The following is a 23,983-nucleotide window of genomic DNA, read 5'->3' as shown; positions in this document are numbered from 1 at the left end:
CAAGGCACAAAAGTGAGGAAAATAAGGACAAAAGAGATATAAAGAGAGGAAAAAGTCAAGGGCAGGGGAGGGCACAGAGGCAGAGCTACGGAGGACCCCCATGTGATGGCTGCACAGGAAACAAGCACCCCAGGCAGTAGCGCTGTGCCCTGGATCACCCCAAAATCTGAGGCACCCAGGGAAGGAGCTGAGACCGCTGTGCCCATCCAGCAACTGCCCATCCCTTGCACACCCATTCCCCTGGAAACCCAACTGGGGAACCCCCATTCCTTATATCACTCCATCCCTGGAAGGACATTCCCCAGGAACTCCATGGCCCAGGACCCCATTCCCAAGGAACCCTCTCCCATTCATGCCAACCCCTGCAATCCTCTCTCCCCCAGGACCTTGATTCTCTCAGGAACCCCATTCCCATGGGATCCCCATTCCTGCAGCATTGCCATCCTTGGCACACCCATGCCATGACCCCAAATCCCTGGAGCCCACGTTCCCCTGGGACGCTCATCCTTGAGTCCCCCCAGCCCTGGGCACCCCCATTTCCATGGCACTCCCATCCCAGGTGACTCCCACTCCTCAGGACCCCCATTCCCCAGGGACCCCATCCCGGGGATGCCCCATTTCCCTGGACACCCATCCCTAGCTCCCCAAACCCACCAAGTCCCCAACTCCTGGGAACCCCATTTCCCACTTCGTCCCACGGACCCTTGTCCCCAGTCTGTGCCCAGCTTGTGGCCACCCTGCCCCCACCAAGGGCCACCGACACATGGAGACGGACGTGACCTCGCTTCCTTCTCCTTCATCTGAAGAGCTGCCAGCCAGGGGAGCGGTGGCCACAGCAGCGAGTGACAGCCAGTGCACATGGCTGGGGACACTGGCATGTCCGGGAAGGTGGCACTGCTCCTGTGGGGTGAGTGCCCCAGGCAAGGTCCTGACACCCTGGGCATAGGGAGGGGAGGGGGCACAGGGGACTGCGGGGTCCCCTGCTGTCCCCAATGCCAGCAGTGCCAGTCCATGTTACCCACACTGGACCTTGGTGGGACTGGGGATGTAGCTAAGCTTTGGGGATAGGAACAGGGGGCAAGAATTTGGGGATGAGGATGTAGGGACAGGAATGTGGGGACTGGCACCTTTGGGCTCAGGTAGCTCTGGGGACAGGGACAAGGGAACTGGGATGCTGGGACAGAAGGGGACAAGAACCATGAGGATGTAGCCATGGGGATGGGATCATGGGGAGGTGATCATGAGCTGGTGGAGGTGACCTGGGCCCGCACGGGCTGTGTCTGTGGTGTCCTCGTGCCTGGGGTGTTCCCATGTTATGCCTCAGCCCAGGGTGGCCTCGATGTCTCTGTTCCCAAGGTGTCTGTGCCACACGGATGTGGTTCATAGGTGACTGTGACACAGACATGTCCCCCCACCTCACCAAATCTTTGGGGGAGCACCCAGACACACTTTCTCACACGAAGTGGTGTCCCCATGGGGACAGTTTGGAGACAGCCCTCACACCCAGATGCCTGGGTGCTGCTGTCCCCACAATGCCACCCTCACTGAGTCCTGTTCCTTCTCCCTTCCAGCCCAGACCCTCGGCCTCACTGGTGAGTCCTCAGGGGATGCCATGTCCCCACCCCGCTGTCCCGAGCCCCACGCCGGCCCAGGCAGGCTGGTGTATGGTGTCACCTGCAGGTGCCCAGACCACACAGCTTCTGGTGGAGACCTCCTGGAGGCCTGCAGTGATGTGGGACTGGGTGACACTGACCTGCCAGGGCTTGGGGACCGCTGATGTCACCACCTGGTACAAGGACGGGGAGCGCTGGGGGCCAGGCACTCTGGTTTATCGTATTACCTGTAGGCACCCAGACCACCCAGCTCCTCGTGGAGCCCCCCTGGAGGCCGGCGGTGCTGTGGGACCGGGTGACACTGACCTGCCAAGGCTCAGGGACTGCTGATGCCACCACCTGGTACAGGGATGGGCAGCACTGGGGGCAGGAGGAAAAGGACCACCTCACTGTGACCGAGAGCGGCACCTACACGTGTGACAGACCCGGCAGTGGGCTGAGCCCCCCTGTGAGCATCTTAGATGGTGAGGGGGGTTCTTAAATGATCAAAGTAGTCCCTGATAAATGTGGTTGGGCTCCACTCCATGGGTGGCCTGACACCTCTCCTGTGGCGAGAGCCTGTGCCCTGCACACAGGGACATCCCAGTGCATCCCAGTGCACCCAGATGTCTCTGGTGCCATTGGGACCCACCTCAGACCTGTGCCGAACCCTTCAGTGTGATGGCACCCTCCTGTCCCACAGATGAGCTGGTTCTGCAGGTGCCAGCACGGACACTGCTGGAGGGGGACACGGTGACGCTGCGCTGCCGGGGCCAGGGGAACAGCACAGTCACCAAGGTGCAATTTTACCGGGATGAGAATAATCTGATGGGGTCCATCAATGCGACCGAGCTGTCCCTGTCCCCTCTGCAGCTGAACCACAGTGGCCGCTACAGCTGCAGGGGCTTGGTGGGGTCCTTTATTTCACGTTCAGCAGCAGTGACAGTGACAATGCATGGTGAGCATCCCCTTCAGCTGGAACTCCAATCTCCTGACACCCCCAAAGCCACTTCCCAGTGGACTCAGAGTCACAGTCCTCACCTCCCCTCTCCTTCCCTGAGCTCTTCCTGGTGCCAAGGCTGGAGGGTCCCCCCGAGCTCATCATGGGGTTGCCCATGACTCTCATCTGCCTCAGCATCCCCAGCCACATGTGGCCCCAAGCCCCCATCCTGCACATGTTCTACTGGGACATGCAGGTGGTGGGGGGCCTGCAGGGGTTCCTGCAGCTGCTGGTGCCTGGCGTGGGGGTCTCCCATTCTGGAAATTAAAACTGCAGGGTGCGCTCTGATGTGGGTGCTGTGTGGAAGAGCAGCGCCCGGCTCTGCGTCACGGTGTGCAGTGAGTGCGGGGTTGGGTACAGGGAGCCCCCACAGCCTCCTCGGATCCCCTGCCTGGGTACCTCCATGTCTTCCAGACACATTTGTATGTCCCCCCACCTCTACCCTCTGTCCCCTTCCTTCTCTGTGATGTGGCCCCAACCACAACATCCCCCATCACACCCACCCCCTCCTGTCCCTATCCCCTCACACCAGCTGCCAGCCCCTCCCTGTGGCCTCAGCCCTGTCTGTGTCCCCGCAGTGCCCGTGGCCAATGCCACCATCACCCCCGGTCCCCTGTCACACCAGGTGCACGCAGGTGACAGTGTGACCCTGCGCTGCTCAGTGCAGGTGGGCTCAGCCCCTGTCACCTTCACCTGGCTGCAGAACGGGCAGGAGGTGGCCTGGGGTGCCCTCCTGGAGCTTGGGGACATCAATGTGGGACATTCGGGCACCTACCAGTGCGTGGCCACCAACCAGCTGGATGGGCACCATCTGTTACAGGCACTCAGCCGAGAACTGTCCCTAGAGGTGACACCGAGGAACACACAGGGACATAGGCTGATTAACACAGGGTCATCAGGGAGTGCAGGACCCCTGGAGTGATCCTGATGTGTCCACCTCGGTTTCTTGCAGTGGCCGCAGTGGTTGGTGGGGCCCTTTTTTTCCTGCTCCTGGTTGTGGGTGTCATTGTGGCCTGGTGCCAGTGGCACAGTTTGGGTGGGTGACAATGGGGGGATGGGGGTCCCAAGGAGCTGTAGAGGCCCCCAGAATTGGGGAGTGAAGGGGCAGCACCCACTGCTCTAGAACTGTGGCGTTGGCGGGGGGTCCTGTAGGGAATGTTGGGATTTGGGGTTGGGTTGGGTTGGGATGGGATGGGATGGGAATGTTGAGGTTGGGATGGGCTGATCTCGGTTCCTGTGAGAGCCATGGAAAGGGGGAGGGAAAGATAGGATGGGCTGATCCTGCTCCCCTGAGAGACAGGAAAAGCTGGGATTTGGGGATGGAATTTGTGGTAGGGATGAGATGTGAATGTTGAGGTTGGGCTGGGCTGATCCCACTCTCCAGGCACCAGCTCTTCCCAGGATGCAGAGGAAAGCTCTGACCCATGTCCCTGTTCTCTCCCCTAGCAGGCAAGCGCCATGGAACCTCCCAGCCCAGGTAAGCTGCCACCCCTGTCCATGTGCAGCCATGTCCTGAGAATCCCTGAGTGTCCCTGAATGTCCCCGAGTGCCCAGAGCAGCTTTTCCATGCCCAGCCAGGAAGGGCGACTGGGGAGCCCGAGCCCAGCACCCTCCAGCTCCTCCCAAAATCCCTTTCCTGGGAATGTCCAGGCTCTTTCCAGAGGTACCAGGACAGGACAAGGAGTGGTGGCCACAAACCCAACCCCATGTGAGAATCTCTTCCCATGGAGTGTCCCCCTCAGGAGCCAACCCAAACCCACCTGGCCATGTCCCTGTGTCCCCTGCTCTGGGTGACCCCATCCTGCCAGCGCCGGGAGATCTCCAGAGTTCCTTTCTAACCCAGCAACTGGGGAATTTGGGAATTCTGGGATCCTCATCCTTGTCCAGTGCTGCCTCTGCCCTGGCTTGGAGTGAGATCTCCTAGAATGAGGGATCAGGGTGGGATTTGAGGCCAAATTCCCTCTGCCCCAATGTCAGGAAGAGCCAAGTTTATTTTCTGATGTTGCCCCTGGATTTTCTTCCTTTTCCAGATGTCCACTCCGGCAGCTGGATCAGGATCGGCGTCGTAGCTGGGGTTGAAATCGTGTTGCTGTTATCGATTTACCTCGTGTTCTACTGCAAATCCAAAGGTGAGCATGGAAAACCATGCCTGGAGCCCAGGAAAACCATCCCAGGAGCTGGGACCTGGCAGGGGGGACAGAGCCAGGATGGGGCTGATTTGGGGTGGATTTGGGGCAGATTTGGGGCATATTCAGGGCGGATTTGGGGTTTTCCTGATTCTGTCTCATCTCCCCTCGTGGTTTAACCAATTGTTGGGTTTTTAGTTGGGGGAGAGCACGGGGGCTGCGGGGTTGGTTCCCTGTGGGGTGGAGCCAATCTTCTGGCGAGGTCTGAGGAGCCAATCTGCTGGCTCGCTTTGCAGATTGACAGCCAGTTAAACCAGTGAAAGGAGCTGGACACGCCTCTGTGGAAAAGCAGATTTAAAAATGAGCAAAGCCCAAGAAAAGCTCTCTTTCCTCTGCCCTGGGAACAGGTCACTGACTGGCCCCACGTGGCCAGGCTGGGCTGAGATTCCTGCCACAGCCATGCCGTGCCACCAGGACTGTCCCAACACCGTGAGTGAGCAGCCACGCGGCCGTGACAAGTGCCAGGAGTGGCCTCGTGGCCAGCACTGGAGATGGCCCCAAAACCCAGATCGACCACAAGGCCGAGACTGTCCGACCAAAATCCTCACGGCCGGGGCAGCTCTCACATGGAACTTTGTTTGCTTCATGGAAATTAAAATTAAAAGCCAGGAAAGAGCTGTTTCTTGTGGAGAAGTCTCCATGGCATGGCAAGAGAGACTGCTCTCCACAAGAGAGCTGAAGACAGGCTGTTTTGAGTTGGTAAACTGAGTGAAAGTGCCAGGTTTTGTCTCTTTACCTTGTCAGTGGGAAAGAAAAGAGGGTGGGGAATAAGCATTCCAAAGGTTTATTCTGATTTTATTTTTATTTTAGCTCAGTCAATTGATATTTTTTTATACCCCTTAAAGTTTGGAGCCTGTTTTGCCCTCCACCTCCTGATCCGTATCTCACAGCAGGAAATGAGCAAACAACTCCAGTGAGCGCTGGGGTTTGACCAGCACTAAACCCACCTCAAAATTGGTGTGTTGGCCGGAAACTCAGACTGGCAAACCCAAACCTATTCATACCCTTCACCAAGAAAAAAAAAATAACAGGATTCCAAATTTTCCAAACCCTAAAAACCCCACAAAATTGCCACCCCCACCCATCCCGCCTTCCCAATCCCAAATCCATCCCTTCCGGAGTTTTCCATCCCCAAATCTTCACTCCAAGGCAGAGCTGAGCATTGAATCTTGGCGGGGGGGAATCCCGAATTTCTGGCTATTTTTATTCCATCGATCCCAATGTCCACTGGAGTTTCCAGGAGAATTCCACAGGGATGGGAATTCCAGGGTTTTAGGGGTGCTGGTGGTCGGCAGGATTTGGGAAGCCCAAGCACCTGTAACCCCCGTTATCCTGCAAGGAAATGGGTGGTATTTGGGGCATTTTGGGGATTTTTTGGTCCCAAAAAACCCCCGTGGATTCTCCATTACCTCCAAGTAGGCAGTCGAGACCAAAGCTCGGTCCAGCCTCTTCCTCTTGATGGAGGAAGGCTGTGGGGAAAAGGGGAAAAATTCCCATTGGGAAAAGCAGGATGACAATCCTGGGTGGGAAATTTGGGGAAATCCCTCCTGGAAAAGGGAAAATGCCTTGGAAGGGGCTCAGGGAGCGTTGGGGTGGTCACCCCTGGAGGTGTCCAAGGAATTCTTGGAGATTCCTTGGGATGACCAAGAAGGGACTGGACACCGGTCGGACTGGGAGACCTTGGAATTCTTTTCCAACCTGGCTGATCCCAGAATTGTGTGACCCCTCCCCACCCACAGGTGACCCAGACCCCTCCCAGGCCACCCCGGACCCCTCCCAGGTCACCCCGGCCAGCGCCACCATCTACAACCAGGTGCAGCGTGTGCAGGTGAGGGAGAAAAATAGGGAAAAATGGGGGAAAAGGGGAAAAAGGGGGATAAGGGGGAAAAAAGGGAAAAATGGGGAAAGGGGGGGAAAGGGGGAAAAAGGGGGAGAGTAAGTGGGGGACAAAAGGGAAACGAATACAGAAAAAAAGGGGGAAAGGGGAGGAAGAAGATATAAAAAGGGGGAGAAAGAGCAAAAAGGGGATTAAGGGAGAAAAAGAGGAAAAGGGGAAGAAAGGAGGGAAAGGGAAAACTAGAGAAAAGGGGGTGGAAAGGAGAGTGTGTCATTGGGGGTGTCACCCATCCCTGCCGCACCACTCACCCGGAATTTGGGAATCTCGGGAATAATGCCAGGTGACACAACTTGCTGAGCCCCAGCGTCCCACGGTGGCTTTGGGGACAAACTCCGGGATTTTTCCCCTTTTCCGAGCCCTGCTGGGCACAACCCCGGCAGGAAAAGGTGGTGGCAGGGCCAGGGTGGCCCTGTTGGGACCCTCGGGTCGCTGCCCACCCTTTGTCCCCTCGCTCAGAAGCCCAAAGGGACCGACGCCAGCACCACCCCCCTGTCCTGCACCACCATCTACACCGCGGCCACCGGGCCACCCCCGGCCCCCGACGGAGCCCCCCGGTCCCCAGCAGGGTCCCCAACCCCGCGGGGACGCCCCCCGCTGTCCCAGGTAAGGGGGACTGTCCCAAACCCCCGCCCGTGGGTGACCCCCGGCCCGGCCACCTCGCTGACCCCTCTGTGACCCCATTTTTGTCCCCCCCAGGAGCCCACCACGGTTTACGCCAGCGTGACCCTTCCTGTGGCCTGAGCATCCCCGGGATCCTCCCTGGGATCCGTTCCCGGCTGGAACCGCTGCTGATCCCGGGGGATCCTTTGGGGATCCCTGAGCAACCTTAGAGGAATCGGGGGGAGCTCTCGGCGTGTCCGGTGTTGGATGCTCAAACGAGGGCTGGACACAGGCGAGGAACCTCCATGCTGCTCCTCTGCACTGCCTGCATTTTATTCTCTCCTCTCATTCGAGGGAGGATGGAAGCACTGAAATAGGTGACACCTCACCGGAGCAGGTGGTCACCTGGCTGCAGCCCCCTGCCCCATGGCTTCTCCTCCAATGCCCGGGGGTTGCGGGTGAATCCCAGCGGTGGCAGAATCGGGAGCGGTCCGGGGCTGCTCCCGGGGCCCGGCGGACCCGGCTCGGCCCGGGCTGGCGGCGGGGCAGGGCTCCGGAGCAGCCAGAAGTCAGACATCACAGAAATCACAGCCATGGCCCCGCGGCAATGCCCTGTCCCTGTCTGGCGGGGGTTTTATTGCAGTTTGTTGTTCAGATGTCCTGTGAAAAACACTCTCCTGTGAAAATTGAAGTTTAATAAAGGACAATAGGAGACAAGGACCATGGAGCAAATGTTATTATCTTCGGGGATACCCCTTAAATACCTTTTAATTCCATGAGCCTGTTGCATATCCATTACTATTTTACACACCCCAGGAACTATTTTACGTGGCCCCTCCTTGGGTTTCCCTTTGCAGAGCGTGCATTTTCCTGGCTGTGGTTTCAGTCCATTCTTATCCCCTCCAGTTTTTGGGCCCTGGCCCACGCTGCCTTCACGCGGTGAGTGCTGATAGTCGGCAGATCTGTGCACGTGTGCTCATCCTGGGTGCATGGGCTGTTTTCCCTCCCGACATTTTAACACCAACATCAGCTATTTCACTGTTATGTCTAAGCTGAATCAGCAACATAAATAAAAATTCCATCTTTATAACAAAGTTACTTTCACATCACACATGCAGAATCCATTTTAACACTTGCAAAAAGCCACTAATATGATTCGTATGTATAACCCGGACAGCCTGGGTTGGCCGGGATGTGGAGAGAAAGCAGAAAGTTTGTAACCATAACCTACAGCACTCGTACCTACCACCTAGGGTAGTTGGAAAGGCGAAAAGCCTGAGCAGCGGAGGGCGCGGCGTGACGTAAAATCACCTGATCTTGGAAAAAAAAAAAAAAAAAGTTAAAAAGTGTCCTGCTCCGCTGAGAATTCGGCTTTTTTTAGGGAGGGGCCAGGAAGAGAACGGCGGGGCGCGTTAAGTCATTCATTCGCAGTCCTCTGCGCTCTTGCCTTCTTCAGTCCTTCGCTGTGTTTTGTCAAAGTTTACCAAACCGTTAAAGTTTTAAACAGAGGGTTTGTGGATCTCGTCGCTTCCAGGCACGTCCAAGAAGAGAACTGTAAGAAGGACCGAAATGGCGCCGCTGGCCCGTGCGAGGTGAGACACCGAGGAGAATCCCCCCCAAACCCGCAGCCAGCCCGGCTCCATCCCCCCGAGCCCCTCTCGCCGCTCCGGCTTTTCCCCGCCATTCCCGAATTTCCCGAATTCCCCGCAATTTCCGGATTCCCGGCAATTCCCGGATCCCCCGCCATTCCCGAATCGCCGCAGCCCCCCCAACCCCCCGATCCCGCTCCCCCTCCTCACCTCGGCTCCCGGCCAGGCCCAGCAGCAGCGCCAGCAGCGCCGGGGGACAGCGGCGACCCCCGGGCGGGGACATCTCGGAGCGGGGACCCCTCAGGTCTGCCAAGAGCCCGGCGGGGACTTCCTCTGCTCCATGCGGCTCCTTTGCTCCTTCCTCTCTTTCCTCTCCTTCTCCCGCCACCGCCTCCGCCCTTTCCCCCTCTTCTCCCCATTTCCCCCTCCTCTCCCCCATTTCCCCCCTCCCCCCCTTCTCCTTCCCACCTTCCTCCCATCCCGCGGGGCTGGCGAGTGCCTCCCCCTCGGCAGGGAATTCCTCTGCTCCTTCCTCTCCATCTCCCCTCTCCCCCTGGCTCCCTTCTCCCCTCTCCCCTTTCTCAGCCCTCCCCCCCGCTCCTCCTCGCCTCCTTCCCCTCCTTCCCTCCCATCGCGGGATCCCATGTTGAATGGTGAAACTCCACATGGAATGGTGACATTCCATCTAGGGTGGTGACATCCTGCCAAGTGTAGTGCCCCCAGTGTGAGGAAGTCCTGGAACTGTTGGAGCGAGTGCAGTGTCCCTTCCCTGCGGCCACAGGGAGTGCTCAGCCTGGAGAAGCCGGGCTGGAGCTGCCCCATCCACCGTGGCAGTGCCCAGACCAGGCTGGACAGGGCTGGGAGCACCCTGGGCCCGTGTGAAATAAATGGGGCGGGAGATCTTTCGCCTTTTTTGATGCCTTTATTAAAAAGAATCAGCTGAGGTGGGGAGAAGCTGAGGGGTTCCGCTCACGCCGCCGGTGCTCCCAGGAGTGGCATGGAGGAGGAGGATGCAGCTGTGTCCGCTGGTCTGCAGGCAGAGCTGGGGCTTCCATCCTCACGGGAGAGTAGGAAATTCCGCTTTTCCAGTCTAACATTCCAGGTCCTCTTTCTAGTTAAGACCTTTTCAGGTTAGGGTGAGAAGTAAAAGGATCTTAGCAGATACTGGGTTAAGTTCCTCATCCTTAGACATCACTTAGGTCTCTTAATTCCATGTTGGCTCGTTGTTTTTAGGGTTTTTTTCCCTGAAACTTTACAATGTCAGGTGAAATGCATTCTCATCTGCATACTAGCTCTGATGTCTCTCCTTCCCCTGCTACCTGTGGGGTCTGGTATCACCCCTGGCAAGCATTAGAGGGGACAATGGCTAATCACCAACCATTAAGAGAAGAACTCTTAACAATAGGCGGCTGCAACATGCAGGTAACCTTCAGTTTAACAGCAATTGGTTCAACTTTTTTTAACTTTGCAACCTTAAAAAAAATTGATAACTTTTTATTCATAACATATGGAAGGTGTGGGGATGTTAGGGCAGCAGAATTAGAGGAGTTTCTCTTCTCTCACTCCCAACCCAAATGATCCCTCATTCCCTGATTTCCACGATTCCCTGATTCTCCTCCAAGGAGCAGCTGCACGTCTGACCAGGAGCTCCTTGTCCTGCTCAGTGACCCTTCCTGACCTTCCCATCCCCAAATCCTTGGTCCCCTTTCCCTCTCAGTTCCCCTCCAGGCTCTGTCCTTGGCACGAGACTCAGGGGGCTCAGCCTGGGGGTGGCCTCGTGCTCTTCCTTCACCCAGGGTCCCTTCCATGAGCCCCCCATGAGCTTTCAAACACCCCCAGCCCGGATGGGCTTCAGTGTCAGGGTTCAGCAGCTTCATCCCTCCCTGATCCCGCCTTGATCCCACCTTGGTCCCATCTTAATTTCTTTCCCCTTTTCATCCCATCTTCAGCCTCCCTTCCTCACACCTCCAGCCCATCTTCAGCCTGCCTTCCATCTCTGCATTCCACGGTTATCCCAGCTTCATCCCACCTCCATCCCTTCATCTCCCCTCGATACCCCCCCCATCTCATGCTCCCTCCCCACTTTGTCTCCCCTGCCAGTGACACCGTGGAGGTGATCGGGGTCCTGGGTGGGACCGTGACTCTCCCCATCCTCAACATAGACGGAAACATAGATGGAAATGCAATAGGCTGGTTTATTGGGAATGAACCCATAGTGACTGTGGACCTTAAGGATCCTTTTCAACCTGTGTTTCATAAACAAGAATTCCAAGAACATTTTGCTGTTTCCGAGAGAGGCCACGTGCTCAGCATCTCCCAGGTGCGGATGGAGGATGCCGGAATCTATTCTGTAACCATTGGGGATAAAACATTCACCTTCGACCTCCAGGTGTACAGTAGGTGCTTTTAGTGCTGTTTGGGGGTGGGGGTAGGGGGGTTACTCTAAAAGAGAGGTTTGTGACAACCCGGTGCCCACAGGGGAGCTGGCAGAGCCCACGGTGACCTGCGAGGCCCAGAACTGCTCGGACGGGAGATGCAGCTTCTCCCTGCGCTGCTCCACACCCGGCGCTGGCCTCGGGAACGTCTCCCACAGGTGGGGGATGCGGGATCAGCTATTGGCTGAGGGCCCCATGCTGCTGGTGAATGAATCACTCTCGGATAAGCTGGAGCGTCTGACGTGCACGGCACGGAACCCCGTCAGCACCATGAATGTCACTATCACCACCCCCATGGTGCTCTGCTCAGGTGAGAGCTGGGGACAGGTGGGGAAAGGTGGGAAGGGCTGATCCTGATCCCCTGAGAGTCAGGAAAAGCTGGGATTTGGGGTTGGGATGAGTTGGGATGGGATGGGAATGGAATGTTGAGGTTGGGCTGGGCTGATCCCACTCTCTGGGGTCCGGCTCTCCCTGGGATGGGATGGGAAGCTCTGACCCATGTCCCTGTTCTCTCTCCTTGCCAGCAAACACCACGGACCCTCCCAGCCCAGGTAAGATGCCATCCCTGTCCATGTCCATCCGCACTCCTGAGTGAGTGTTCCCAAGTGTCCCCAAATGTCCCCAAGTGTCCCTGAGTTCCCAGGGCAGCTTTTCCACGTCCAGCCAGGAAGGGCAACTGGGGAGCCAGAGCCCAGCACCCTCCAGCTCCTCCCAAAATCCCTTTCCTGGGAATGTCCAGGCTCTTCCCAGAGGTACCAGGACAGGACAAGGAGTGGTGGCCACGAACCCAACCCCCAGAAGTTCCACCTCTGTGTGAGAACGTCTTCCCATGGAGTGTCCCCCTCAGGAGCCACCCCAAACCCACCTGGCCGTGTCCCTGTGTCCCCTGCTCTGGGTGACCCCATCCTGCCAACACTGGGAGATCGCCGGAATTCCTTTCTGACCAAACAACTGGGGAATTTGGGGATTCTGGGATCCTTGTCTGACGGGACTGCCTTGGTCTGTCTGGCCTCGGATGCTGACCAAAGAGCGGCACCTGTGGAGTTTTCTCCCCAGAGACGCTGTTCAGTATCTGCGGTCACAGCTGGGCACGTGGGGACAAGTGCGGGCATGCCCCGAGCTCCAGTGCTTACGGCTGGAGCTTGCTGTTGAGAGGGTCACTCTTCAGGCCTTCCTGAGCTGGAGAAACCTTTGAGGCCAGGTGAAGAAAGGAGCGGGTCATGATGGAGAGTTTTTAATCCAGAGTTTTTATTTTGGTGGCACGGCCTCTGAATCTTGCAATAACTCCAATGAACTCTCCACCAGAACTCTCCCAACAGAACCCCGACTGTGTGGTCTGCTTGCCCTTTTACCTGGGGACTGGGGCAGGGGAGGGGACCCAGGGAGCACCAACCAGGCACAGGGGGAGGGGGTCTCTGGTGAGAGGGACACCTGGGTGGGCCAATGGCCCCCCAGGGGGTGGAGAGCATCCTTTGAACCTGCCAATCACTTGAGGGTCCCCTTGGAATTTCTGGGTTGATAGACAGCGCCTAGCAGGGGTCAAGGGTGGGGAAAGGAAGGGTGATTGACAGCCCACATGGGGAAGGAAATTTTAGGGAGAAGCCAAGGGAACTGAGGCAAGCCATGACATCACACCGCAACACTTGTCCTTGTCCAGTGCCGCCTCTGCCCTGGCTTGGAGTGAGATCTCCTGGAATGAGGGATGAGGGTGGGATTTGAGGCCAAATTCCCTCTGCCCCAATGCCAGGAAGAGCCAGGTTTATTTTGGGATGTTGCCTCTGGATCTTCTTCCTTTTCCAGGTGCCCACTCCGGCAGCTGGATCAAGATCTTCAGCATCATAGCTGGGAGTGGAACTGGGTTGCTTCTTTTGGTTGTATTGTTTTGCTTCATATGGTACTGTAAATCCAAAGGTGAGCATGGAAAACCATCCCTGGAGCCCTCGAGAGCAGGAGGTGGGACCTGGGAGGGGGGACAGAGCCAGGATGGGGCTGATTTGGGGCAGATTTGGGGTGGATTCAGGGTGGATTTGGGGTTCTCCTGATTCTGCCTCGTCTCCCCTCGTGGTTTAACCAATTTTTGTGTTTTTAGTTGTGGGAGAGCCCAGGGGCTTTGGGGTTGGTTCCCTGTGGGGCGGAGCAAATCCACTGGCGAGGTCTGAGGAGCCAATCTGCTGGCTTGGTTTGCAGATTGACAGCCAGTTAAACCACGGAAAGGAGATGAACACACCTCTGTGGAAAAGCAGATTTAAAAATGAGCAAAGCCCAAGAAAAGCTCTCTTTTTCCTCTGCCCTGGGAACAGGTCACTGACCGGCCCCACGTGGCCAGGGTGGCACGAGGCTGGGCTGAGATTTCAGCCACAGCCGGGCCGTGCCACCAGGACTGTCCCAATGCCGCAAATGAGCAGCCACACGGCCACACCAAGCACCAGGAGCGGCCTCGTGGCCAGCACTGGAGGTGGCCCCAAAATCTGCGTGGCCAGGGCAGCGCTGCGCAGCCGCCGCTATCTCAGCATGGCCTGCCATGGGCTTTGCTTAACCGCTTTTAGGCAGGTGTGCTGCAGACAGAACAGCAAAAGCAGTGACAGGAGGTTGGTTTTTTCCTTTTTAGCAGTGCTCTGCATGAAGAAAAGGCGCAGGGGCAGTGCTGGCAGCCAGCACAACTCACACGGTGCTGCTGTGGACCACATGATCAACAGCGAGAAGCAGGCCGAAGAATCTGATGGAGAGCCTGGAGAAGATCAACCCTTTGGTGCTGTACAACACTACAAAAGCTCTTTCTGTTGCTAAAGCTTGAGAACAAACAAACCTACAAACACTAATGCTCTCCCAGATCAGGAAAAGAAAAGGGTGAAAAAACATAAAGAAAACAACATGGACACTGAGGTCAGTAAGGAAGGAGTCAAATTCTTGTTGGGAGGGGATTGCGGAGATGCCTTAGTCTTGGGCTGAAATTCTTTTGTAAAGCTATGGCAAAGATATATTTGATATATCAGCCTTAGTTTTTTCCCTATAATTCATGGGAGGATGTAACGTTCTAACCACAGCCGTGAGCAGAAGCATCAATGTTGAAATAAGCAGACGTTTCAGTAGCTGTGATCCAATGAGAAGTTTGAACAGAGAGAGATGATAATGGTGAAAAACCTTGCTCTCTGTTCCCAGAGATGGATTAAAAGAACTTTTGTTTTTATGCTAGAATAGCTCATCCTTAAAAATAACACCCCAGTAAGGTGACATGGCCCATGAACGCAGCTGAGGGAAGGCTGCGAAAGATGGGAGGCACTTCACGATTGCAGATTTCCAGGCAGCCACGAGTGAACTGTTCCTTGTTGTGGCAGCTGTAGCTTGAAACTGGACAGAAACCCCAATTTTGTGTACTGGTTTTGGTTTGCTAATTGGAGATTTCTCTCTTAATGCACTGAAATTAGTGTGGGCCAATCACTAGGGCCCTGCTATAGCGGCAGGGCAAACCCCATTGTGGGAATAATGTGTACTGACTCCCTGATTTCAGAAGGCTGAATGAAATACTTTGTTAAGCTACACTATATTACACTATACTGTATTACTAATGCTATACACTACAAAAACCAGACAGTCATGACACAGCTTTAACTTAATTGGTCAATCAGTCCAAACAATCGTCACCAGAGTCCAATTAAAATCTCAGTAAACAATCTCCATAACACATTCCATATGTGCCAAACAACAGGCGCAGCAAGTAGAGATAAGAATTGTTTTCTCTCCCTGAGCTTTCTCACTCCTTTCCTCAGGAGGAAAAGTCCTGGGAGAGAGAATTATGTCTCTCTCTGTTCAGAGAATGTGAATACCACATACTGGAATGTAATTACCCTTTTCTTGTTGTGAGATATGATTATGGAATGGCAAAGCAGTCTCAAAACTTGAAAACAGTATTATGAAAAATGTATTACTTATTTATTCTTTATCCTATTATTTTTTTAATATTTATTCATATTTATATTTTATTATTATATTTATTTAACAGTAACTAAAATGAAGGACTACTAAGAATTAAAAGAAAATCTTCAGAAAATTCCTCTTCGCCCTACAGCTTTTCTTTGCCTACTGACAATGCAAAGTGACAAAACCTAAAATTTCAGTCAGACTATTCTAGAGGTAGTAAACTTTCTTCATTTCACTTTGGGAGAGTAGTCTGTCTTGTTAATGTTATGGGGACTTCTCCACAACAAAACGGTTCATTCGTGGCTCTCTCCATGAATAGCAGCCACCCAAGGAAATCTGCAATCATTAAGTTCCTCCCATTTTCCACAAGCTTTTCCCGAGCTGTCAGTTTATGGGGTGTTGTCTGAAAGATGAGCTGTTCAAGAGCAAAGGTTCTCTTTATCTTAGGATTTCAGCCTAAAATTAAAGGCATCTCCTCACCCCTCCCATCTGGGTCTCAACTTCCTCTTCACTGACCTCGGTGTCTTCATGTTGCTCCCCTACATGCCAGTATCTGGTCCTTCTTCCCTGACTAGAGGGAGGATGGAAGCACTGAGCGAGTTAATATCTCATGTGGTGTGGATGAGCTTAGCAGCTGGTCTGCAGGCCAGACCACTGAGTTAGCCGAAGAACAAATTGATAAAATACCACTTTATCCATAGCAAGGACGTTAGCACGGAAACCGATAGAATAGACACATAAGGGATATTTGCTGGGAGAGGAGACGTGCATTACTGAGCAGCATTAGGTACCTTAAAAATTTGTAAACACTTGCCATTTCAGTACCTGACATTAATTTCTTTGTACCAGTAAAATGCAATAAGCTGTTTCTTTCTGAATGTGAAGAACTTTTTGTTTTGATGTAAAGACTTTTTAGGAGCGTAAAACTTCAGAAGAATTTGTAACAATAAAGGAGGTACTGTTACTGTCTTTGACAAGTGTGTGTGTGTGTATGTCGTGTGTCCATCTCAACTGTGACAGCCCGGGGCCTGCAGATGCTCACCTGACCCCGGCCGGGCTCAGTGCTTGTGGGGCCAGAGCTGTGGCTGGGCTGGGGTGGGCCAGGATCTCAGCAGCCAGGCCAGAATGCAGCAGCAGCACGCAAAGCGGCTGATGACTTTCTCCTCTCCTTGCCCGCTGGTTACGGATGAACCCCAACGGTGGCAGAATCTTGGCTGAGCCAGCCCAGCCTGGGTCTGCTTCTGGAGCCTGGCGGACCTGGCTTTCCCTGGGCTGGTGGCGGGGCAGGGCTTAGGAGCAGCCAGATGTCAGAAACTGTAACCACGGCCCAGCCTCGCCTCAGCTCCGTGGCCTGCCCTCCTCTGCCTGGGAGATGGAGGGGCGCTGGTGGTGCCCCATGGCAGGGGCCACCTGCCATGGCCTGTCACCTCTTTACCAACCAAAAATGAGAGATTTCCCGTGATTTTTTTGGTTTTTGCATGGGTGTTCCCAGAGGCGTGTCAGCTTTGTCTTTGCACCCTTCTGTGAGTGCCTCCCATGCAAAACCGCTACACTTGTGGAGAAGTTTCCATGGCATGACACGAGAGACTCCTCTCTGCAAGAGAGCTGAAGAAAGGCTGTTTTGAGTTGGTAAACTGAGTGAAAGTGCCAGGTTTTTGTCTCTTTACATTGTCAGTGGGAAAGAAGAGAGCGTGGGAGGGAGGATAAGCATTACAAAGTTTTATTCTGATTTTCTTTCTTTTTTTAAAATTTTTTAACTCAGTGAATAAAGATTTTTTACACCGTTTAAAGTTTGGAGCCTGTTTTGCCCTCCTCCTCCTCCTGATCTGTAACTCACAGCAGGAAATGAGCAAACAGCACCAGTGAGCGCTGGGGTTTGACCAGCACAAAACTCACCCCACAATGGGTGCATTGGCCGGAAACTCAGACTGGCAAACCCAAACCTCTTCACTGAATTGATGTTTCTGCCTGGTCACGAACTGAAACCTCTACAATTGGAGATATTTTTATGGATTAATGGGACACCCCCCCCCCCCTTTAGACAAGAGATTTTTACGGATATTTGAGATATTTCCATGAAAATTCAAGATATTTCTGTCCCTCAAACCCCTTAAAGCCACCAGGGAGATTTTGGGGTTTTTTTCTGACCCCACATCCAGCCCCCAAGGGGTTTTTAGCTCAAATAAGGCAAATAAACAGAGCTCAGGGGCATTTCCTGCCTTTTGCTTCCTGTTCTGCAGCAAATCAACCCCAAATCAGGTGACAGAGGTGACAAATTCAGCCTCTGGATCAGGTGATGAGGGGACAAAATTCAGACCCAAAATTAGGGTACACGGTGGTGACAAAAATCCACCCCAAAATCAGGGGACCAAATGATGGAAATCAGCCCCAAAACCAGGTGACAGGTGACAAAAGGCTCTGGGTGACCTGAAGCCATGTCCCCTCCCCATCCCAGGTGTCCCCAAAGTAAGGACAGAGCTCCTTGTGCCATCACCATGGCTGTCAGGGGGAGGTGATGCCACGAGGGATGCAAAAATGATGGAATTTTGAAATATTCTGCATGGGATATAAATATCCTGAGCCATGAGTGTTGCAGCTGGGACAAAGAGCCCAAAAATCAAATATTTACAAATATCAGCAAATGTCCAAACATTCGCAAATATCCAGCTCCTGCACAAACACCCCAAAATCCCTGCCTGCGGGTGTTTTCAGCCCATTCCATGGGCTGCTTTAGATGGGAGTTTAGGGATCCATCCTTCCCTGGCCCAGGTGGTCCCATGGATTCCCCATCCCTGGGAGTGTCCAGGGCCAGCCTGGACAGGGCTTGGAGCACCCTGGGATGGTGGGAGCTGTCCCTGCCCATGGAATGAGCTTTAAGGTCCTTTCCCACCCAAACCATTCCACAATTTGGGCTCAGCCTCGCTCCTCAGGGATGCCCTGGAGGCTCCAGTCCATGGGCACCAATTCCTGAATCGTGACATTCTCTGGGATGACACTCTCCAGGCTGGTCTCCACAGAGCACCTGATCCATTTGTCACACACAGCCAAGGTGACACTCTTTGTCCCAGTGGCCACCCTCTTCTTTCCTTGGGAATGGAATTGGGGTTTTTTTAAACACCTCAAATTTACATTGAAGTGTGACTTACCTTTGTTTGATGAGTCATTTTTGTCACAAACCACATCTGAAGCCCTCCCCTCACCCAGGCACTAAAAAACCACCCAGGCACTCTTCCTCTTCCTCTTTGTGGCACGCATTTTTGGGTGCTTGGTGCCCCAAATCCTCTCCGTTTCTGGACGCCCATGGATGTGTTTTGGATCCCTCTTCTCGCCACCCTCATGCTCCTCCACCAAACCAGTGAGTGCCAGGTGCTCCTTGTCCCTTGGCACGGAGCCTGTGGGGGGCGTTGGGGTGGTTTTGGGGACCTCCAGGAGGGTGGGGATATGTGGAATCAGCTCCACAGGATTGGGCAACCTCCCAGAGATGGGGCAACCAGGGGGAAAGATGCCCTGGGCATGGGAACCCTCTGAAAAGGAGAGATCAGGTGCAGATGTTCTCCAGACATCCTACTCTGCCTTCAGCTCCTGCTCCTCTCCCCGTTGCCTCCTGGTTTTTGGAGGTTTCATCGTGGCGTGTTTTCTGGCTGAAAAGAGGGAAATTGGGCAAGGTTCGGCCCCAGCCCGTCCCCACTCTGAGGGGGTTTTCCACGTGAACCATCCCACGGCTTCATTATTCAGTACATTTCCTGTGAGTTTATCTTCCCCAGCAGCTTTTTCCTTCCTGATGCTCTATTGTCCGTGCCCCAGAGGCTGAGTGAGAGAGAAATTCTGAGCCCAACCTTAGGGCTGAGCCAGGATCAGTTTCCTGTTAGAAAAACTGGGAAGAAAAACTCCATTCCCAGTATAAATTGGGTGGCATGGTTATTTGGAAATGGGAAGTTGTGAAAATAACAAAAACAACTGCTTCCTCCTTGAATTGCTGACCCAAGGTAGCGGTGTGGCACCTGGAGGGAAGGGATGCATGCAGAGGGATCTTGGACCTTGTCCTGGGCTGCATCCAAAGGAGTGTGGGAGGGTTCTCATCTCTGGAATGGTGAGACCCCACCTGCAATCACCAGATGCCACCAGTCCTGGTGTCCCCAGTTTAAGAAGGTCATGGAATGGTTAGAGTGAGTCCAGAGGAGTCCACAGATTCAAAGAGGGCCTTCCCTACGGCCACAAGGAGTGCTCAGCCTGGAGACGCCATTCTGGAGCTGCCCCATCCACCCTGGCTGTGTCCAAGGCAAGGCTGTCTCCAACTCCTCGTTCCCCTTTCCCTTTCAGTTCCCCTCCAAGCTCTGTCCTTGGCACAAGACGCAGGGGGCTCAGCCTGGGGGTGGCCTCGTGGTTTTCATTCTCCCAGGGACCCTTCCATGAGCCCCCCATGAGTCTTCAAACACCCCCAGCCCGGATGGGCTTCAGTGTCAGGGTTCTGCAACTTTATCCCACCTTCATCCCACCTTGATCCTAGCTAGATCCCATCTTCAGCTTAACTTCATACCACCTCCAATCCACACTTAGCACTTCCTCATTCCAGCTTCATCCCTGTTTCACCCACCTCCATCCCAGCCTTCCATCCCACCCCATCTCATATTCTCTCTTCACTTTCTCTCCCCAGCGAGTGCCAGCGACAACACGGAGGTGATCGGGGTCCTGGGCGGGTCCGTGACCTTCCACAGCCACAACCCAGATGGAAATGTAGCATTCTGGAATTTTGGGAATGAACCCATAGTTACTGTGGTATTTGAGGACCCTCCTCGACTCATATTTTTCAAAGACAAATTCCAAACCCGTTTTGCTGTGTCTGAGAGAGGCCGTGCACTCAGCATCTCCCAGCTGAGGATGGAGGATGCCGGGAGCTACTCTGTAACCATTAATGGAAAAAGATCCACCTTCACCCTCCAGGTGTTCAGTAGGTGCCTTTAGTACTGTTCTGTGAGGGTTTACCCTAAAAGAGAGGTTTGTGACACCCCTGTGCCCACAGGGAGGCTGGCAGAGCTCACGGTGACCTGCGAGGCCCAGAACTGCTCGGACGGGAGATGCAGCTTCTCCCTGCGCTGCTCCACGCCCGACGCCAGCCTTGGGAACGTCTCCTACAGCTGGAGAGTGCAGGATCAGCTATTGGCTGAGGGCCCCATGCTGCTGGTGAATGAATCACTCTCAGATAAGCAGGAGATTCTGACATGCGGAGTGCAGAACCCTGTCAGCAGCAATAACGTCACCGTCACCACCCCCGTGGTGCTCTGCCCAGGTGAGAGCCGGGGACAGGTGGGGAAAGGTGGGATGGGCTGATCCTGATCCCCTGAGAGCAGGAAAAGCTGGCATTTTGGGTTGGGATGGGAATGGAATGTTGAGGTTGGGCTGGGCTGATCCCACTCTCTGGGGTCCGGCTCTCCCTGGGATGCAGAGGGAAGCTCTGACCCCTGTCCCTGTTCTCTCCCCTTGCCAGCAAAAAACACCCACCCTCCGAGCCCAGGAAAGCTGCCATCCCTGTCCATGTCCATCTTCACTCCTGAGTGAGTGTCCCCAAGTGTCCCTGAGTGCCCAGGGCAGCTTTTCCACGTCCAGCCAGGAAGGGCGACTGGGGAGCCCGAGCCCAGCACCCTCCAGCTCCTCCCAAAATCCCTTTCCTGGGAATGTCCAGGCTCTTCCCAGCGGTACCAGGACAGCACAAGGAGTGCTGGCCACAAACCCAACCCCAAGAAGTTCCACCTCTGTGTGAGAACGTCTTCCCATGGAGTGTCCCCCTCAGGAGCCACCCGAAACCCACCTGGCCGTGTTCCTGTGTCCCCTGCTCTGGGTTACCCCATCCTGCCAACACTGGGAGATCGCAGGAATTCCTTTCTGACCAAACAACTGGGGAATTTGGGAATTCTGGGATCCTCGTCCTTATCCAGTCCTTGTCCAGGCTCTGTGCTGGCTTGGAGTGAGATCTCCTGGAATGAGGGATCAGGGTGGGATTTGAGGCCAAATTCCCTCTGCCCCAATGTCAGGAAGAGCCAGGTTTATTTTGGGAGTTGCCCCTGGATCTTCTTTCATTTGCCAGGTGCCAACTCCAGCAGCTGGATCAGGATCGGCGTCGTAGCCGGGGTTGAAATCGCGTCGCTTTTATCAATTTACCTCGTGTTCTACTGCAAATCCAAAGGTGAGTGTGGAAAACCATCCTTAGAGCCCAGGAAAACCATCCCAGGAGTTGGGACCTGACAGGGGGGACAGAGCCAGGATGGGGCTGATTTGGGATGGATTTGAGGTAGATTTGTGGTGGATTTGGGGCAGATTTGGGGCATATTCAGGGCGGATTTGGGGTTTTCCTAATTCTGTCTCATCTCCCCCCGTGGTTTAACCAGTTGTTGGGTTTTTAGTTGGAGAAGAGCCCAGGGGCTTTGGGGTTGGTTCCCTGTGGGGTGGAGCCAATCCGCTGGTGAGGTCTGAGGAGCCAATCATCTGGCTTGGTTTGCAGATTGACAGCCAGTTAAACCAGTGGGTGACCTGCGAGGCCCAGAACTGCTCGGACGGGAGCTGCAGCTTCTCCCTGCGCTGCTCCACGCCCGGCGCCAGCCTCAGGAACGTCTCCTACAGCTGGAGGGTGCGGGATCATCTGCAGGATGGGAACTCCGTGGTGCTGCGGGTGAACGAATCATCCCGGGAGGAGCCGGAGACGCTGACGTGCATGGCATGGAACCCCGTCAGCAGCAGGAGCTTCACCGTCACCATCCCCGGGGTGCTCTGCTCAGGTGAGAGCTGGGGACAGGTGGGGAAAGGTGAGATGGACCGATCCTGATCCCCTGAGAAACGTGGGAATGTTGGGGTTGGGATGGGCTGGTCCTGATTCCCTGAGAAACACGGGAATTTTGGGATTTGGGGTTGGGTTGGGTGGGATGGGATGGGATGGGATGGGATGGGAATGTTGAGGTTGGGATGGGCTGATCTCGGTTCCTGTGAGAGATATGGAAAGGGGGAGGGAAAGGTGGGATGGGCTGATCCTGCTCCTCTGAGAGCCAGGAAAAGCTGGGATTTGGGGATGGAATTTGTGGTAGGGATGGGATGGGAATGTTGGGGTTGGGCTGGGCTGATCCCACTCTCTGGGGTCCGGCTCTCCCTGGGATGCAGAGGGAAGCTCTGACCCCTGTCCCTCTTCTCTCCCCTTGCCAGCAAAAAACACCCACCCTCCGAGCCCAGGAAAGCTGCCATCCCTGTCCATGTCCATCTTCACTCCTGAGTGAGTGTCCCCAAGTGTCCCTGAGTGCCCAGGGCAGCTTTTCCACGTCCAGCCAGGAAGGGCGACTGGGGAGCCCGAGCCCAGCACCCTCCAGCTCCTCCCAAAATCCCTTTCCTGGGAATGTCCAGGCTCTTCCCAGCGGTACCAGGACAGCACAAGGAGTGCTGGCCACAAACCCAACCCCAAGAAGTTCCACCTCTGTGTGAGAACGTCTTCCCATGGAGTGTCCCCCTCAGGAGCCAACCCAAACCCACCTGGCCGTGTCCCTGTGTCCCCTGCTCTGGGTGACCCCATCCTGCCAACACTGGGAGATCGCCGGAATTCCTTTCTGACCAAACAACTGGGGAATTTGGGAATTCTGGGATCCTCGTCTTTATCCAGTGCTTGTCCAGGCTCTGTCCTGGCTTGGAGTGAGATCTCCTGGAATGAGGGATCAGGGTGGGATTTGAGGCCAAATTCCCTCTGCCCCAATGTCAGGAAGAGCCAGGTTTATTTTGGGAGTTGCCCCTGGATCTTCTTTCATTTGCCAGGTGCCAACTCCAGCAGCTGGATCAGGATCGGCGTCGTAGCCGGGGTTGAAATCGCGTCGCTTTTATCAATTTACCTCGTGTTCTACTGCAAATCCAAAGGTGAGTGTGGAAAACCATCCTTAGAGCCCAGGAAAACCATCCCAGGAGTTGGGACCTGACAGGGGGGACAGAGCCAGGATGGGGCTGATTTGGGATGGATTTGAGGTAGATTTGTGGTGGATTTGGGGCAGATTTGGGGCATATTCAGGGCGGATTTGGGGTTTTCCTAATTCTGTCTCATCTCCCCCCGTGGTTTAACCAGTTGTTGGGTTTTTAGTTGGAGAAGAGCCCAGGGGCTTTGGGGTTGGTTCCCTGTGGGGTGGAGCCAATCCGCTGGTGAGGTCTGAGGAGCCAATCATCTGGCTTGGTTTGCAGATTGACAGCCAGTTAAACCAGTGAATGGAGATGAACATGCCTCTGTGGAAAAGCAGATTTAAAAATGAGCAAAACCCAAGAAAAGCTCTCTTTCCTCTGCCCTGGGAACAGGTCACTGACTGGCCCCACGTGGCCAGGCTGGGCTGAGATTCCTGCCACAGCCGGACCGTGCCACCAGGACTGTCCCAACACCGTGAGTGAGCAGCCACGCGGCCGTGACAAGTGCCAGGAGTGGCCTCGTGGCCAGCACTGGAGATGGCCCCAAAACCCAGATCGACCACAAGGCCGAGACTGTCCGACCAAAATCCTCACGGCCGGGGCAGCTCTCACATGGAACTTTGTTTGCTTCATGGAAATTAAAATTAAAAGCCAGGAAAGAGCTGTTTCTTGTGGAGAAGTCTCCATGGCATGGCAAGAGAGACTGCTCTCCACAAGAGAGCTGAAGACAGGCTGTTTTGAGTTGGTAAACTGAGTGAAAGTGCCAGGTTTTGTCTCTTTACCTTGTCAGTGGGAAAGAAAAGAGGGTGGGGAATAAGCATTCCAAAGGTTTATTCTGATTTTATTTTT

The 23,983-nt window shown here is 54.7% G+C and overlaps 3 protein-coding genes across 4 annotated transcripts; all 3 read left to right on the top strand.

Annotated features, from left to right (window-relative positions):
* The first annotated feature begins 858 nt into the window (after nucleotides 1-858).
* LOC120506099 (low affinity immunoglobulin gamma Fc region receptor II-like) lies at nucleotides 859-2,717 on the top strand. The gene is made up of 4 exons (XM_039717238.1): nucleotides 859-907; nucleotides 1,572-1,592; nucleotides 1,847-2,077; nucleotides 2,296-2,717. Exons 1-4 carry the CDS (start codon nucleotides 859-861, stop codon nucleotides 2,709-2,711), a joined length of 717 nt encoding a protein of 238 aa, XP_039573172.1. The 3' UTR covers nucleotides 2,712-2,717.
* A 5,852-nt stretch (nucleotides 2,718-8,569) lies between these two features.
* On the top strand, nucleotides 8,570-16,191 carry LOC120506100 (SLAM family member 9-like). Of its 2 annotated transcripts, none has more exons than XM_039717241.1 (6): nucleotides 8,570-8,867; nucleotides 10,965-11,260; nucleotides 11,343-11,609; nucleotides 11,824-11,850; nucleotides 13,100-13,210; nucleotides 13,911-16,191. In XM_039717241.1, the coding sequence occupies exons 1-6, from the start codon at nucleotides 8,845-8,847 to the stop codon at nucleotides 14,084-14,086; spliced, it is 900 nt and encodes a 299-aa protein (XP_039573175.1). In that variant the 5' UTR covers nucleotides 8,570-8,844; the 3' UTR covers nucleotides 14,087-16,191. The 2 variants fall into 2 exon arrangements, with proteins under 2 accessions (XP_039573175.1, XP_039573173.1); XM_039717239.1 differs by having other exon boundaries at nucleotides 13,908-16,191.
* A 2,292-nt stretch (nucleotides 16,192-18,483) lies between these two features.
* LOC120506098 (T-lymphocyte surface antigen Ly-9-like) lies at nucleotides 18,484-22,476 on the top strand. The gene is made up of 7 exons (XM_039717237.1): nucleotides 18,484-18,572; nucleotides 19,872-20,165; nucleotides 20,238-20,504; nucleotides 20,703-20,769; nucleotides 21,316-21,398; nucleotides 21,616-21,987; nucleotides 22,406-22,476. The coding sequence occupies exons 1-7, from the start codon at nucleotides 18,518-18,520 to the stop codon at nucleotides 22,474-22,476; spliced, it is 1,209 nt and encodes a 402-aa protein (XP_039573171.1). The 5' UTR covers nucleotides 18,484-18,517.
* The last annotated feature ends 1,507 nt before the right edge of the window (nucleotides 22,477-23,983 follow it).

The sequence above is a fragment of the Passer montanus genome, unplaced genomic scaffold, assembly GCF_014805655.1.
Source record: "Passer montanus isolate IOZ18808 unplaced genomic scaffold, ASM1480565v1 scaffold379, whole genome shotgun sequence".
Taxonomy (NCBI): domain Eukaryota; kingdom Metazoa; phylum Chordata; class Aves; order Passeriformes; family Passeridae; genus Passer; species Passer montanus.
Note: the sequence above shows the minus strand (reverse complement) of the source record. Positions and strands in the feature narration are given on the sequence as shown.

Bases quoted from the DNA above. Each gene is read 5' to 3' on its own strand.
- LOC120506099 (XM_039717238.1), top strand. From the start codon at position 859: ATGGCTGGGGACACTGGCATGTCCGGGAAGGTGGCACTGCTCCTGTGG. The intron at 908-1,571 runs GTGAGTGCCCCA...TCTCCCTTCCAG, and splicing joins GGTGGCACTGCTCCTGTGGG to CCCAGACCCTCGGCCTCACT. The intron at 1,593-1,846 runs GTGAGTCCTCAG...TATTACCTGTAG, and splicing joins CCAGACCCTCGGCCTCACTG to GCACCCAGACCACCCAGCTC.
- LOC120506100 (XM_039717239.1), top strand. From the start codon at position 8,845: ATGGCGCCGCTGGCCCGTGCGAG. The intron at 11,610-11,823 runs GTGAGAGCTGGG...TCTCCTTGCCAG, and splicing joins CCCCATGGTGCTCTGCTCAG to CAAACACCACGGACCCTCCC. The intron at 13,211-13,907 runs GTGAGCATGGAA...TTTCCTTTTTAG, and splicing joins ATGGTACTGTAAATCCAAAG to CAGTGCTCTGCATGAAGAAA.
- LOC120506098 (XM_039717237.1), top strand. From the start codon at position 18,518: ATGGATGTGTTTTGGATCCCTCTTCTCGCCACCCTCATGCTCCTCCAC. The intron at 18,573-19,871 runs GTGAGTGCCAGG...TTCTCTCCCCAG, and splicing joins CATGCTCCTCCACCAAACCA to CGAGTGCCAGCGACAACACG. The intron at 21,988-22,405 runs GTGAGAGCTGGG...TCCCCTTGCCAG, and splicing joins CCCCGGGGTGCTCTGCTCAG to CAAAAAACACCCACCCTCCG.